The sequence below is a fragment of the Myxocyprinus asiaticus genome, chromosome 28, assembly GCF_019703515.2.
Source record: "Myxocyprinus asiaticus isolate MX2 ecotype Aquarium Trade chromosome 28, UBuf_Myxa_2, whole genome shotgun sequence".
Classification (NCBI taxonomy): domain Eukaryota; kingdom Metazoa; phylum Chordata; class Actinopteri; order Cypriniformes; family Catostomidae; genus Myxocyprinus; species Myxocyprinus asiaticus.
The window spans coordinates 24,715,537-24,732,112 of NC_059371.1; the positions used below are offsets into that span (position 1 = coordinate 24,715,537).

General features: G+C 35.3%; 1 protein-coding gene across 3 annotated transcripts in view; it reads left to right on the top strand.

Moving 5' to 3' along the window:
• Positions 1–16,576, top strand: part of LOC127419036 (V-type proton ATPase subunit S1-like) — a 691,126-nt gene that overhangs the window by 9,912 nt on the left and 664,638 nt on the right. For 2 of the 3 annotated variants that reach the window (XR_007893595.1, XR_007893594.1), the window contains exon 10: positions 948–2,856. Coding sequence is in view for 1 of the 3 variants with exons in the window: in XM_051660069.1 (XP_051516029.1) it covers positions 948–1,157 (210 nt within the window). In the remaining 2 variants the exon portion in view is untranslated. Of the gene's footprint in view, positions 1–947; positions 3,761–16,576 lie in introns of those variants that run through there. The other variant, XM_051660069.1, reaches the window with a different exon arrangement.

Here is a 16,576-nt window from a genome sequence, read left to right on the forward strand (position 1 = left end):
CTACAAAGCAAGTCAATGGGGTCCAAAACGTTTAAGTTCCAAAAAGCACAAAGGTAGCATAAAAGTCTGTCCTATTTGAGTGGTTTAAATGCACCTCTTCTGAAGCGTTACGATAGCTTTGAGTAAGAATCAACCCAAAAATTCAGTCTGTATTCACTAAAACCTTCACTTCACACCAGCTCTCCTATGCGCGTTCACGAGACACTTGATTACACGCTTCCTCATACTTGATTCATGCACAAAGTGCTATACACAAACCATACAAAGTGTTGCCCAATTCGGATTATTTTTTTAATTCAGATGCGGGTTAAAATTGTATAATCTTGAGTTTAAAATTAATTTTACATTTTACAGCGGTCACCAGAAGGTTGATAGTGAACACTAGAAAATATAAATGTAACATCTTTTTGAGTATGACATTGGGATTGAGACCCTGGCAACCCCATTGTCTTGAAGCCTGCACTATGTTCCAATCAGGCTAGATGTCAAGATTTATAGTGAATAAGGACTTAAATGTTGGTCTGTTTCTCACCCAAAGCTATCATATGATTTCAGAAGACATAGATTAAACCATTCGAGTTGGAATACTTTTATGCTGCCTTTGTGTTTTTTGGAGCTTGAAAGTTTTGGACCCCATTGACTTGCATTGTAAGAAAAAATAAACACCTCATACATTAATCAAAATATCTTCATTCTTGTTCTGAAGAAGAAAGTTATTTGAGTTTGAGATTGGTATGAGGGTGATGGAATGATGAGAGAATTATCATTTTTGTGTGAACTTATTTCTTTAACTATTGTTTTTTTTTTTTTTTTTGTTTAATTGCATTGCAGTGACTGGTAGGATTGCAACCACCCTGCATTATTTACATAGTAGAGTGAAATACAAAAAAAAACATCAATTACAACTAAATGTCGGCTGACTGTGATATGTAATTTGTTTTCAACAGATCCAAGGATTCAACGTTACAGGCGAACACTTCTCATATGCAAGCGATTGTGCAGGTTTCTTCGCTCCGGGGATTTGGATGGGTCTGCTTACCTCTCTTCTCATGGTTCTAATTCTCACCTATGGACTGCACATGATCATGCAGCTGTGCACCATGGACCGATTTGATGATCCAAAAGGCCCAACAATTTCAGTGCCTCTTAATGAGTGATTTTAGCAGAAAAAAAACTATCATGTTAATTTACATGATTTGTAAAGGTGTCAAAAAGTTCCAGCTCTCAGTGTGGTTGGTACTGTAATCAGGAATTTATGGATCTAACGCAAGTATTTGAATGTTTGTAATTGTGTTTTGAATGTGCATTCTAAGGTAAATAATGTTTTTCAAATTCACTCTGGTTTTTGACAGAAAGTGGTGAAATAATCATTTACATACAGTGTATGTTCCTCTTTCTAGTGGAAAACTAGACTTGAGGGAAATTCCTTTTTTGACGTATTTTGCATTAGACCAACTTTCACTCATTTATTGTTTTTAGGACTACTATTATTTATCTTGTTTGTCTTTTAAATCTGTTTCTTTCATACTGTACTATATTTTTATGTTTGTGTATTTGTAAATTGAAGATTTGCCAATATTTAAATGCCAAATGTAGTAGACAAGTGCCTATGGTGTATGATAGTTCCCTCTCCTAATATAATAATTAATATACTTAAAAAGGACAGAGTGGGTCATTTTAAATATAATAATCTTAATCATTTAATCTTAAAGCAAGTAAATACATAAAATCTTCAAAGTTTGTCAAATGCCCCCCTGTAGCCAATGTAAAATGGCAACTCATTATGCAGGTATGCAAAAGTATATACAGAATAAATTATTTCCAGTGTATCTCCTGGCTAGAAATACATTCAGCTATAAACAGCCCTCTTAAAATTATCAAAACCCCAGATTTTCAATTCAGTTTTATTTCCATAGGGCTTTGGAAAAAAACACATTCCAAAGCAGCTTTACTGAAAATACAAAAATAGAAAGACTGTGGATTCCCTCCAAAATAAGCCAAAGGCTACAGTTGCAAGGATATTTTCTCTATGATGTTTTATAGGTGATATACAGTTGAAATCAGAAGTTTACATACACCTTAGCCAAATACATTTAAACTCATTTAAAAACATTTAATCATAGAAAACAATCCCTGTCTTAGGTTAGTTCACTACTTTATTTTAAGAATGTGAAATGTCAGAATAATAGTAGAGAGAATGAATTATTTCTTTCAGCTTTTATTTCTTTCATCACATTCCCAGTGGGTCAGAAGTTTACATACACTTTGTTAGTATTTGGTAGCATTGCCTTTAATTGTTTAACTTGAATCAAACGTTTTGGGTAACCTTCTACAAGCTTCTCACAATTAAGTTGCTGGAATTTTGGCCCATTCCTCCAGAAAGAACTGGTGTAACTGAGTCAGGTTTGTAAACATCCTTGCTCGCGCACACTTTTTCAGTTCTTCTCACAAATTTTCTATTGAATTGAGGTGAGGGCTTTGTTTTGGCCACTCCAATACCTTGAATTTGTTGTCTTTAAGCCATTTTGCCACAACTTTGGAGGTATGCTTGGGGTCATTGTCCATTTGGAAGACCCATTTGTGACCGAGCTTTAACTTTCTGGTTGTCTTGAGATTTTGCTTCAATATAGCCACATAATTTTCCTTCCTCATGATGCCATCTATTTTGTGAAGTGCACCTGTCCCTCCTGCAGCAAAGCGCCCCCACAACATGATGCTGCCACCCCCATGCTTAACGGTTGGGATGATGTTCTTCGGCTTGCAAGCCTCACCCTTTTTCCTCCAAACATAACGATGGTCATTATGTCCGAACAGTAAAATTTTTGTTTCATCAGACCAGAGGACATTCCTCCAAAAGTAAGATCTTTGTCCCCATGTGCACTTGCAAACTGTAGTCTGGCTTCTTCCTTGATGAGCAGCCTTTCAGGTTATGGTGTTTTATACTTGCAAACTATTGTTTGTACAGATGAATGTGGTACCTTCAGGCATTTGGAAATTGCTCCCAAGGATGAACCAGACTTGCGGAGGTCCACAATTTTTCTTCTGAGGTCTTGGCTGATTTCTTTTGATTTTCCAATGATGTCAAGCAAAGAAGCACTGAGTTTGAAGGTAGGCCTTTTAAAATACATCCACAAGTACACCTCCAATTCAGTACACCTATCAGAAGCTAATTGTCTAAAGGCTTGACATAATTTTCCAAGCTGCTTAAAGGCACAGTTAACATCTGACCCACTGGAATTGTGATATAGTCAGTTAAAAGTGAAACAATCTGTCTGTAAACAATTGTTGGAAAAATTACTTGTCATGCAAAACATATACACAAAATAATGCATACACACAATGATGGTCTTGACTATTTGTTGTTCAATTATATTTTATTATAATGATTTTTAACTATGGAATGCATACAATGTGCAGATATTAGGCATGTAAGGAAAGTATGTTAGACTCCGGTAATGGCTGGAATAGGGTGGGTGAGACTCAACTGAGATGTCAGCCTATGAGCCAAAAAGGGGGGCAGTGTTACAACAAACATACACATTCTCAGTTTACCAATGAACCTCTTAAACACATTAGAAAGTTGCATAGTTGCCCATTTTCTTACCTTGTGAGAATGTTATAACTCTCCCTCTTCATTTCTAGTCTTCAATATACAGGTGCATCTCAATAAATTAGAATGTCGTGGAAAAGTTCATTTATTTCAGTAATTCAACTCAAATTGTGAAACTCGTGTATTAAATAAATTCAATGCACACAGACTGAAGTAGTTTAAGTCTTTGGTTCTTTTAATTGTGATGATTTTGACTCACATTTAACAAAAACCCACCAATTCACTATCTCAAAAAATTAGAATACATCATAAGACCAATAAAAAAAAAAACATTTTTAGTGAATTGTTGGCCTTCTGGAAAGTATGTTCATTTACTGTATATGTACTCAATACTTGGTAGGGGCTCCTTTTGCTTTAAATTACTGTTAAATTACTGTTAGGTGATCAGTTTGTGGCACTGCCGAGGTGGTATGGAAGCCCAGGTTTCTTTGACAGTGGCCTTCAGCTCATCTGCATTTTTTGGTCTCTTGTTTCTCATTTTCCTCTTGACAATACCCCATAGATTCTCTATGGGGTTCAGGTCTGGTGAGTTTGCTGGCCAGTCAAGCACACCAACACCATGGTCATTTAAACAACTTTTGGTGCTTTTGGCAGTGTGGGCAGGTGCCAAATCCTGCTGGAAAATGAAATCAGCATCTTTAAAAAGCTGGTCAGCAGAAGGAAGCATGAAGTGCTCCAAAATTTCTTGGTAAACGGGTGCAGTGACTTTGGTTTTCAAAAAACACAATGGACCAACACCAGCAGATGACATTGCACCCCAAATCATCACAGACTGTGGAAACTTAACACTGGACTTCAAGCAACTTGGGCTATGAGCTTCTCCACCCTTCCTCCAGACTCTAGGACCTTGGTTTCCAAATGAAATACAAAACTTGCTCTCATCTGACAAGAGGACTTTGGACCACTGGGCAACAGTCCAGTTCTTCTTCTCCTTAGCCCAGGTAAGACACCTCTGACATTGTCTGTGGTTCAGGAGTGGCTTAACAAGAGGAATACGACAACTGTAGCCAAATTCCTTGACACGTCTGTGTGTGGTGGCTCTTGATGCCTTGACCCCAGCCTCAGTCCATTCCTTGTGAAGTTCACCCAAATTCTTGAATCGATTTTGCTTGACAATCATAAGGCTGCGGTTCTCTCGGTTGGTTGTGCATCTTTTTCTTCCATACTTTTTCCTTCCACTCAACTTTCTGTTAACATGCTTGGATACAGCACTCTGTGAACAGCCAGTTTCTTTGGCAATGAATGTTTGTGGCTTACCCTCCTTGTGAAGGGTGTCAATGATTGTCTTCTGGACAACTGTCAGATCAGCAGTCTTCCCCATGATTGTGTAGCCTAGTGAACCAAACTGAGAGACCATTTTGAAGGCTCAGGAAACCTTTGCAGGTGTTTTGAGTTGATTAGCTGATTGGCATGTCACCATATTCTAATTTTTTGAGATAGTGAATTGTTGGGTTTTTGTTAAATGTGAGCCAAAATCATCACAATTAAAAGAACCAAAGACTTAAACTACTTCAGTCTGTGTGCATTGAATTTATTTAATACACGAGTTTCACAATTTGAGTTGAATTACTGAAATAAATTAACTTTTCCACGACATTCTAATTTATTGAGATGCACCTGTATTTCCTTCATGTCTTGAGAGTCCTCATTTTCTGAGGTGCAATCCAAAAGTTTGTTGATGGTCAACATGTGTAAGTCAAAACAGCTGGGTATGTTAAACATCAGCACACCATCCACTTACAAACCCTCACCCCAATAACACACAGACAAGCCTTCCACCAAAACAAGGAGACAGCTTTAAATATAGGCTATTGTCACAGATGGTTGCAAAATTCAATCCATTTGCAAAGTTTTTCATCGGAACTTTTATCCACTGAGAATTTCACTAGGATTTTGATCCACATTGATTAATTTAGTTCAAGACGTTACAGTAAATAGTTTCCATTGACAAAATCGAGACAAGCTGTGACTGAGTACAGCCAGTACTTTTTTCCTTTGCAAATTATTTTTATTTAAAGTACTGTGCAAAAATGTAAGGCAGTTGTTTTATGTTGTATAGTGAGGTTGTTTTCAAAAAAATAATGGCATGAATATTTTTTATCTATTATTTGATTTCAAAGAAAGTGCAGTAAACATAAAAAACTACCCTATGCCTTTAAAACAACACCAATTTTCCTAGGTACACTTGCGCACAGTTTTTCAAAGTTGTTGGCAGATAAGTTGATCCAAGCTTCGTGGGAACTTGCCACAGCTCTTCTATCCATTTGGTTTGTCTCAATTACTTCTGTCTCTTCAAGTGATCCCAGATTACATCTCAATGATGTTGTGATCCGGTCTCTGTGGGGGCCACTACTGGCTTCTATTCAATTTGCAAAAGGAATGTTTTGAAATCTAAAATTTATATTTCTTATTCACAGACTAAAGCAGAAGATATACACTCAGTGACCACTTTATTAGGTACACCTGTACGCCTACTTATTTATGAGATTATATAATCAGCCAATCGTGTGGCAGTAACTCAGATAACCGCTCTGTACAGTTGTGGTGAGAAGAATAGCATATTCTGAGATGCGGATTGGCGCTGTTTTGGTGGCACGAGAGGGATTTACAAAATATTAGGCATGTGGTTTTAATGTTGTGACCAGGGGCAGACTAGGAAGAGAATTCGGCCCTGGATTTTAAATAGAAACCGACTCAAAAGTTGTTGAGCAGGGTGGGGTGGGGTGGGGTGGGGTGGGGTGGGGGGATTGTCCCTGTCTTTTTCTAAATTTCGCGGCCCCCTTCGGCATATCACGGCGCCGTTTTGCGACCCTGCGTCAGTCGCAGTCCGTTCGGCATAGCGCATTTCACCCATTTGGCCGCATTTCACGGCCGACCCACCATCCCGGTGTTGTGCCTAATTTCAACTGCCTGGCTGAAGCCTACCCCACTTAGCGTGAACGCGCACAGTACCGCCGTGTTTCCACTAGATGGCAGTAAAAAAGTGGGGATTTCGTCTTCACCAACCCATCCGAAAGTTCAGTTAGGATGACAAGTTATAAATTTTCCAGTAGATGGCAGCACAGACTCTGAAATTTAATTCAAAGGATTTCAAACGTCATTGTCCTATGTCCTTATGGAAACAGTTATCTGTGTTTCTACACAACTCGTGAAACAAGTCGATTCTAGGTCTTTTTTGTCTGCTATTTGAACGTTAAATCACTAGCCTACTGGTAGATTTTACACTAAGGTGTCACATGCTTTACAAAAGAAAATTAGTTTGGCAATCTTACACACTCAACTCTTGTAATGTTACAATGCTGTCCAAATGAACACATAAGTGTATTTAATTTGCATGATAATGAATAATGTTACAGGCATTATATCTAAAACACTTGTTAAAACTGTACATGTAGTAGATGTTGTAAAGTTCTGTAATTGGTTCTTGGTGGAAATAAATAATATAGCCTAGCTTTATTTCTACTGCACCTTTCAGCATTTAAGCAAAACGTTTTTAACAAATTAATAAGAGAAATCTACATAAATGAATAACAAAAACAACATAAACATACATGAATTATATATATATATATATATATATGTGTGTGTGTGTGTGTGTGTGTGTGTGTGTGTGTGTGTGTGTGTGTATAGTCATAATATTCAAGGGGGTATTAAATGGGCAGGGTCATTGCCTGATTTCTGCCTCCATCATTCTTCAGAATGAAAAGAAAGGTTTAGTGTACTGACACAAGCAACACTGTTTGTCCCATAACATATTCTATTTATTTAAACAGTTTTTCTTCTTGGTTATTTTGAAAACGTTTTAGCATACAGTAAGTGCACACACACACATCCCGTGTCAACCCACACAGTAATGGCATTGCCTTATATTATTTGAGCAGGCAAGACATAGAAACGCAACAAAAGGAAAAGAGAACATTAAACATGCAGAATTAGAAAACAAACATGACAGTAAAACAAAACATATAAAACATTAAGCCTTGCCTCGATCCTGCTTCCCTCATTATTCTGCATGGATGCCCAAAAAGTCATAAAAATAGGTACAGTGCATTGACACAAGCAGCACTGTATGTCCCATTACACATTTGATTTTATTGACTTAAACACATCTATTATTCAGGGAGGAACTATCTATGCAGGACAATTTTTACACCTCTGCCTGGATTCTACCTCCCTCATTATTCTGCATGGATGCCCAAAATGTCATACAAATACGTATGTTGCATTGTAACAAGAAGCACTGTATGTCCCATACAATTTTTGGTTCTATTAAGATAAACACTTACTATTCAGGGGGGTATTTTCCGCACAAACATTTAACATTATCCCACTTTCAGGAGAAACAAAATACTTAACATGTAGATTTTTATTTTATTTACAACAGCTTTCAGTGTTTGAAAAAATAACATAAATATTAATAATAAACAAATAAATAATAATAAAAAAAATCACAGATAAACATATTGAAGAGAGAGAAAAATACAAACAAACAAGTTTAGCCAATAACACTGAAGAATGTATTTCTGCCCAAGCATTCCCATTAAATAAACATCAGAAGAAACAAAATATGTACAAATATCCTAATTTACAAATAGCATCCAGTGTTTGAACAATGTACAATGTAACTTAATAAATAAATAGATATGTTTATTTTACAGAAAAAAACAAAGGTATTAAATTAACAAGAAACCACCAATAAAAACAGTTATTTCTTTGTTTTTTTTTTTTTGTTGTTTTTTTTTGTGTCTTTTTTTATGTCATTTACACAAGCCTCTTTGTATGTGTTCTTCATGTCAGCAGAATTTTAACAGGCAGAACACAGAAAATACAAATTTGATTTCCCCTGGACCCATGATTGGTGGTACCAATGATTGCAGGAGTCACAGGCGATCTAAAATTAAGCAAGAACTTATCTTTCAGCAATAAAAAGCACAGACTATAACTGTCGGTGAAATTGCTCTAGATAAAATGAGTGAACAATACTGAAAGCACCATGGGTTCATTTCCACCTGTTGGCTTTTGAAAAACAATGTATGATGGACACTTGCATTTGGTCAAGTAAAATTGTCAAGTCTTACCTTCTGCTCAGACATTATGGTTAACAACTTTGATATGTGTGGCAAATGTAATAAATGTTATTACAACAAGTGTTGGAAAACCCTTGAGCAGTCCAAAAAAGAATATTATTATTTAACTTGTGGCTATGATAATATCACTGAAGATATAAAAAATCCCTTTACATATCAATATACACTACCGGTCAAAAGTTTTGAAACACCTAATCATTCTTTATTATATTTTTTTTCTTTCACATTTAGAATAATAGTAAAGTCATCAAAACTATGGAATAACATAAATGGAACTATGGGAATTATGTATATACTACCGGTCAAAAATTTTTAAACACTTGACTGAAATGTTTCTCATGATCTTAAAAATCTTTTGATCTGAAGGCGTATGCTTAAATGTTTGAAAGTAGTTTTGTAGACAAAAATATAATTGTGCCACCATATTAATTTATTTCATTATAAAACTAACATTTAATAATAATAAAAAAAAGAGTTTTTGAAATTGATGAAAAGAAAAGCAGCCAATAAGTGCCCAGCATAGATGGGAACTCCTTCAATACTGTTTAAAAAGCATCCCAGGGTGATACCTCAAGAAGTTGGTTGAGAAAATGTCAAGCGTACATGTCTGCAAATTCTAGGCAGAGGGTGACTACTTTGAAGATGCTAAAATATAACACAGTTTTGATTTATTTTGATGACTTTACTATTATCCTTAAACACTATACTAATGTATTAGAGCATTATGAATGTCAATTGGTGGTGGTGAAGAAAGAAAGAAAGAAACAGAGACAGACAGTTTACATGTATAAGTGTAAATTGTACTTCTTTAATTGATGCTTTGGCAGCCTGACATGGCACACATTCAGCCACCTGAATAAAAAGGAAGTTACAAGATAGAATAAAGTTTTTATTAATTTTCTGAATTTTGATAAACATTTTTAATAGTGTATTTACCCATTTGTCAAGATATACTGACATCCCTGGCCAGTAAAATATTTTTGATATAGCATCTTTGGGTTTTTTCTGTCCACAACTCCTAAAAAATTTTGTTTGCATCCTCTGCACCACAAACAACCTTCACTTTGAGTTTACGTGAAGTGCCTTTATATCTAGTATAGTAGAGCTCACCATCTGCAAGATAAGTTTAATAAATTAATTTATTATTATTATTATAAGTAGTAGTAGTAGTAGAAGTAGTAGTAGTAGTAGTAGTAATAATAATAAGTGATTAATTTAAGCATCAAGAATGTATAATATGACATTCCTCTGTTCAAACTAGACAGATAGAGACAATATTTTTTTTTTAACTATTAGATCTGTTTCAATCTGTCATAATTAACTGCCTAATTGTTTGATTGTATGATTAAGTTTCAATGTAAATGCACATTATTAATACTAAACTGCAGTCTGGAGCCTTAAAATAAAAGGATGAAGTAGTAATATGCATTATGCAGTTATATGTAATTTGATAACATTTATTAAAGAAGTATTATTGGTAATATTAGTACTATTACTATTGGTAACCAATGTTAAATACTGTTAAATTTGATTGAATATTCATTTTTTATTATATAATTTCAAATATTTTATAATTTATTTGCTTTTTTAATGTTTATGTGGGTTATAATGGGGCTTCTCTCTGGAGCTCTAATCTGAAAGTTTGGGCAAAACAGGCATGGCTGAATCAGCTGATAAAACCAATTGTTTGAGATAAAAAAAAAAAAGAGCATAACCACTTAGATATGTTGAGATGAGGTTCAGTGGACATCTTAATCCACCTTCCCCTTCTTATAAAATCATTCACTTTTCAAATATGTGTGACAATATAGCACTTAATTGTTTGCTATTTCTGTTATTTTGTAAATATGACTGTATAAAACAGCAATAAGCAATCTGTCTAGTAATCTGTCGGTCTGGCTTCCTAACAGTTAAGAACAGTAATTAATTTATTTGTCACGTTAAATTGTTGTAAGATTGTAAAGTTTTTTGACTGAATCAAAGCTAACAAAACTGAAGAAGGAACATTTGCTACCATGTTTTTATGCATATACTGATAATGACAGTTCAAACTTGCACGAGTAGGGCACTATTCACTGTGTTACCACTGTACTCCAATACAACACTACTCAGTATACTCTATTTGGCAGGTCTTATTTGTGAACAAAAGGGGAGGGGACAGTGCTGATTCCAGCCATCTACATGTAAGATATTTAGCTACGTTTAAGACAAAGTGGTTCATTTTATGACCAAATACAATTATAACTTCACTTCCAATGACACATAGGTGAAGATATATCTGTGCAATACAGTATTTACCAATAAAAACATTTTGAATGAATACAAGTAATCTTAAAGTTGAACTTTATGCTAGATAAGTAAAAAAGTTTATGTAATACTCTTTTCTTTTTTCTTTTTATCCAGTTTTTGTAAGTAAAAAATAATGTATTTTTTTTCCAAGAGTCACGAAACTAGATTCCCTAAATTGTTTAATATGTTTGATTGTACTGTACAATGTATAATTAGTACAACAATCAATTTTAGAAATAATCAAGTCAACATTTGTAACGTAGTGTGATGGTAAACTAAACATCTCCATCAGGTCCTTTGAATAAACCTGGTAAATTATCAATAATAACATAATAGGGATTAATTAAATTAAAACAGCAGGCCTTCATGAAAGACTAATGTAGCCTTTAATAAAAAGGTTATTCCAATATATTGCTATATTGTTATTCTGTAAATGGTTTACAAAATAATAATAAAGTTTTAACAGAATTGTTTGATTAAGTTTACTCACCTTCAGTGTCATAAAGAGCAGCTTTTTTTTTTTTTTTGGACTTGGGACAATACCTGAGGGTAACCACCACCTGTTTTGTAGGTCACAATACCATGGTATGATGCGGGATCCATATTCTATAGACCAAAAGAGAAAAATTGACTTAGTAAGAGAGACTGAGGTTGGTTGGAACAGATTAAATTTCTGGTCATTTTCTAATTACTTTCACAGAAATGTAACATCTAAATGCTCAGCTTCTTGCTCTACAGTGATCCTGTTAGGGCATTTAAATGTAAAAAATCTCTTAAGGTGAAGATTACAAACCAGAGAAAGATTTAAACAATTCTTTAATTTTAGTTAAAAGTTATTGGTATAAGTATTATTTTGATCTAAGATTTACAAGTTATGCTAATGGACTAACATCATGTACAGAAAAAGTATGACTAGGGTTGGTTGGCAAAGTTTTTGAAAGGGTAGGGGGATTAGTGAGTACATTGCATATAAGAAAGAATACTTAACATTTAATTACCTTCAAACACACTGTTTACAAACTGTCTAACTGTACATACGCAAATGTTTCATAAAATGTATTTTTATCAAAGAACTTAAGCTTTATTTGATGCTGTGTTTCAAGCAACCCTCGTCATCCCCTTATGTAAGTCTGGCTATAATTTTGATGCAATGTAAATATATACCTCTCAAAGTGACAATTTTGAGGGGGTATTCGATTTCTTCACGTTCTACTGTTAACACCTGAATATTACCCTGCGGTTAAGAGAGCACTCAGCACCCCATCTTCTGCACACGGCATCAGCATAAGCTGAGTCTTGATTGGCCGATTCTCTACATCATCGGCGCATGGACAAAACATGGGGCTTCCACTTCTGCAGATTAAACAACTGTTTTGCTGTAAGCTAGTTGTTGAAAAATATGCTGACATTATTTACCTTTTAAGTGTTCTTGAAATAAAAATGTAGCATGCTCATTACATAATTTCACAATGAAGAGTAATAATTGAATATCTTAATAAAAATACACAAATAAAAATCAAATTAAAAAAGTCCCAGCTAAACAGACTCAGCAAAAAGTTAAACCTTTTCTAGTAATTTTAAACGTAACCAAACTGTGGTTAATAAAAGCTCATAAACGTGTTTAAATGATTAGAGGGATGATATAAAAATAAATATTCAGATTTAATTATAAAATTAAATTAACGTGTAGGTTTTCATGAACAGTGTACGTACATCAAACGCATATAAACATACACACACACACACACACACAATAATATTAATAATAATAAAACAAGCAAGTGGCCATATTTGGGCATCTAGTCAGATGAACAGAGAGGTAGAATCCAGATAGGGTGGAAATTGAATTGAATTGAATATACTTTATTGTACCAAAAAGCAATTTATTTCCCTGTTTATACATATTAAATTTTTTTTTGTTTGTACCCCTGAACAATAAGACTATGTCAATAGAATCAAATGTGTTATGAGACAAAGAGTGCTTCTTGTGAAAATGCAACATACTTATTTGTATGACTTTTTGGGCATCCATGCAGAATAATGAGGGAGATAGAATCCATGCAGAGGTGTAAAAATTTCCCTGCCTAGATAATACCCCCTAAATAATATACATGTTTAAGTCAATAGAATCATATGTGTTATGGGACATACAGTGCTGCTTGTGTCAATACATGTACCTATTTTGATGAATTTTTGAGCATCCATGCAGAATAATGAGGGAGGTAGAATCCAGGTGGAGGTGTAAAAATTGCCCTGCCTAGATAATAACCCCCTGAATAATATAAGTGTTTAAGTCAGTAGAATCAAAAGTGTTATGGGACATACAGTGCTTCTTGTGTCAATGTACTGTACCTATTGTAATTTTTTGGGCATCCATGCTCAATAATGAGGGAGGCAGGATCCAGGCAGGACTTAATGTTTTATATGTTTTGTTTTACTGTCATGTTTTTTTAATTAATTATTTATTTATTTTTTATTTATTTTATTCTGCATGTTTAATGTTCTCTTTTCCTTTTGTTGTGTTTCTATGTCTTGCCTGCTCAAATAATATAAGGCAATGCCATTACTGTGTGGGTTGACACGGGATGTGTGTGTGTGCACTTACTGTATGCTAAAACGTTTTCAAAATAACCAAGAAGAAAAACTGTTTAAATAAATAGAATATGTTTTGGGACAAACAGTGTTGCTTGTGTCAGTACACTAAACCTTTCTTTTCATTCTGAAGAATGATGGAGGCAGAAATCAGGCAATGACCCTGCCCATTTAATACCCCCTTGAATATTATGACTATACACACACACACACACACACACACACACACACACACACACACACATATATATATATATATATATAATTCATGTATGTTTATGTTGTTTTTGTTATTCATTTATGTAGATTTCTCTTATTAATTTGTTAAAAACGTTTTGCTTAAATGCTGAAAGGTGCAGTAGAAATAAAGCTAGGCTATATTATTTATTTCCACCAAGAACCAATTACAGAACTTTACAACATCTACTACATGTACAGTTTTAACAAGTGTTTTAGATATAATGCCTGTAACATTATTCATTATCATGCAAATTAAATACACTTATGTGTTCATTTGGACAGCATTGTAACATTACAAGAGTTGAGTGTGTAAGATTGCCAAACTAATTTTCTTTTGTAAAGCATGTGACACCTTAGTGTAAAATCTACCAGTAGGCTAGTGATTTAACGTTCAAATAGCAGACAAAAAAGACCTAGAATCGACTTGTTTCACGAGTTGTGTAGAAACACAGATAACTGTTTCCATAAGGACATAGGACAATGACGTTTGAAATCCTTTGAATTAAATTTCAGAGTCTGTGCTGCCATCTACTGGAAAATTTATAACTTGTCATCCTAACTGAACTTTCGGATGGGTTGGTGAAGACGAAATCCCCACTTTTTTACTGCCATCTAGTGGAAACACGGCGGTACTGTGCGCGTTCACGCTAAGTGGGGTAGGCTTCAACCGGGCAGTCGGAATTAGGCACAACACCTGTTCTCCCTATGACGAGTCCACTCCTGGTTGTGGCTGATCGGTGTATGTCGATGCACAGTACAGTGTTGTCTCCTGCGTTGTATCTCTGGGGCAAGCTGCTGTGCCCTCCGGGCTTCTGTCGTGCCAGGCAGACGTGCGTTTCTGTTTTGAAGCATAGTTAGCGCTTTTAACTTGCCGCACATTAAGGGATGTTATCGTTGTTTTACTTTGTAATTGTGGTGAAAAATAAATGTCATGAAGTTGAATACATTTTTAATCAACTAAAGTAACAGCACTATGACTACGATGATCAATTACACACAAAGTGATGCTACTGTATATACACAAGAAAAGCAAGAGATTCATCGCTTACAATCAAAAAAATAATTACTGAAATCAATATTATATCCACACTTGATATCTTTTATCTGTGATTGGTAACGAGGATAAGCAGCATGGACTGGTGGGTATTAGACCACTGTAGGGCTTACACCAATACGGGCTCAGCCAAAGGGAGTAAAAGAGTCACTCGTTAGCACCTTTCTGAGTGTTAAAATTACAAATGGGAAACCCACACGGCCTTGTAGACTTCGTAGGTGGGCGCAAATAAAGGCTGCAAGACCATATCAAGTGTGCTATTTGGGACAGGGCTTATGCAATAAATTCCCAATGGCAGACTTAAGATGTTCACTATTATAACGTTCCAGGCAGATGACAAAGGCGATGATTTTAAGAGAACCCAAGTGCAGTTTATTAAAGGAACTTTCATTTTTGGGTGAACTACTCTCATTTACTCACCCTCATGCAATCCCAGCTGTGTATGAGTTTATTTCATCTGCTAAACACAAATGAAGATTTTTAGAAGAACATTTAAGCTCTGTAGGTCCATACAATGCAAATGAATGGGTGCCAAAATTTAGAAGCTCCAAAATCCACATATGGGCAACAAAGGTACCCCAGACAACTCCATTGGTAAATCCATGTTTTCAGAAGCAATGACCGGTGTGGGTGAGAAAATATTTTTTATTATAAATTCTCCTCCCTGCTCAGTCAATCTCCACTTCAGTTTCACTTTCCCCTTCTGTTTTTGGTGACTCACATTCTTTGTGCATATTGCTCCCCTACTGGGCAGAGAGGAGAATTTATTATATAAAATGAATTAAACATTGATCGGTTTCTCATCCACACTTGAACACAATGTCTGAACACATGGATTAAACCACTGGAGTCATATCGCTTACTTATATGCTCACTTTGTGGATTTTGGAGCTTCAAAATTTTGGCATCCATTCACTTCCATTGTGAGGACCTACAGAGCTACATAAAAACAGCACATAAATTATTTGTTTATCAACATGATTCATTATTAAAAAAGTCTAATGGCAATTGCAAGAGTTCCATGTCTCTATTCTGGCTGTAATGCAACTCTCCCTTTACTTTCTCCTCTGCTCAGAGGGGAAAGGCCATGCAGTGGATGATCTGTATCATGCATGTCAGAGATAAGTTGTTTTGCAGTTTTCTTTGTATTCTTTCCAAGGCCAGCTCTTGCTTTTTAGAGCTTCCCACAAAGAGAACACTGGCACATTCCAGATGGGGTCTGATTAGTGTGAAGTAGATGATGAGAAGGTCTTCCTGAGGGACTTTTTTCCCAACCATCACAGATAAGAAATTAAGTCTCTTTGAGACTTTTAAACAGCCTAATCAATGTGATAGTCATTAGAGTGTCTGTTAAATGATACTCCAGGCATTTAAATATTTATTTATCTAAAGTTAGGGGAGGAGGTGAGGGAGGGATTTTAGAGTAGCAAATGCAAAGTTCAGCTGACCTCTTCTGATTAAGAAGCATGTTATTTTCAGAAGCCCATTTCTGCAAAGCCTCTGCTTCCAGTTGCATTCTGTTTTCTACACATAACTCAGAGACTCTCATGGGTTGAGACAGAGTGATATCTTCAGCATACTCAGTGTCTAAGGTATCAGTGAAGATACATATGCGGGTTGACATATGTAGCAAAAACAGGTAAGGAAACACTACCCCACCTTGAGGTACTTCCTTCCAGGACCTAAATATGCCATTTGCAATTA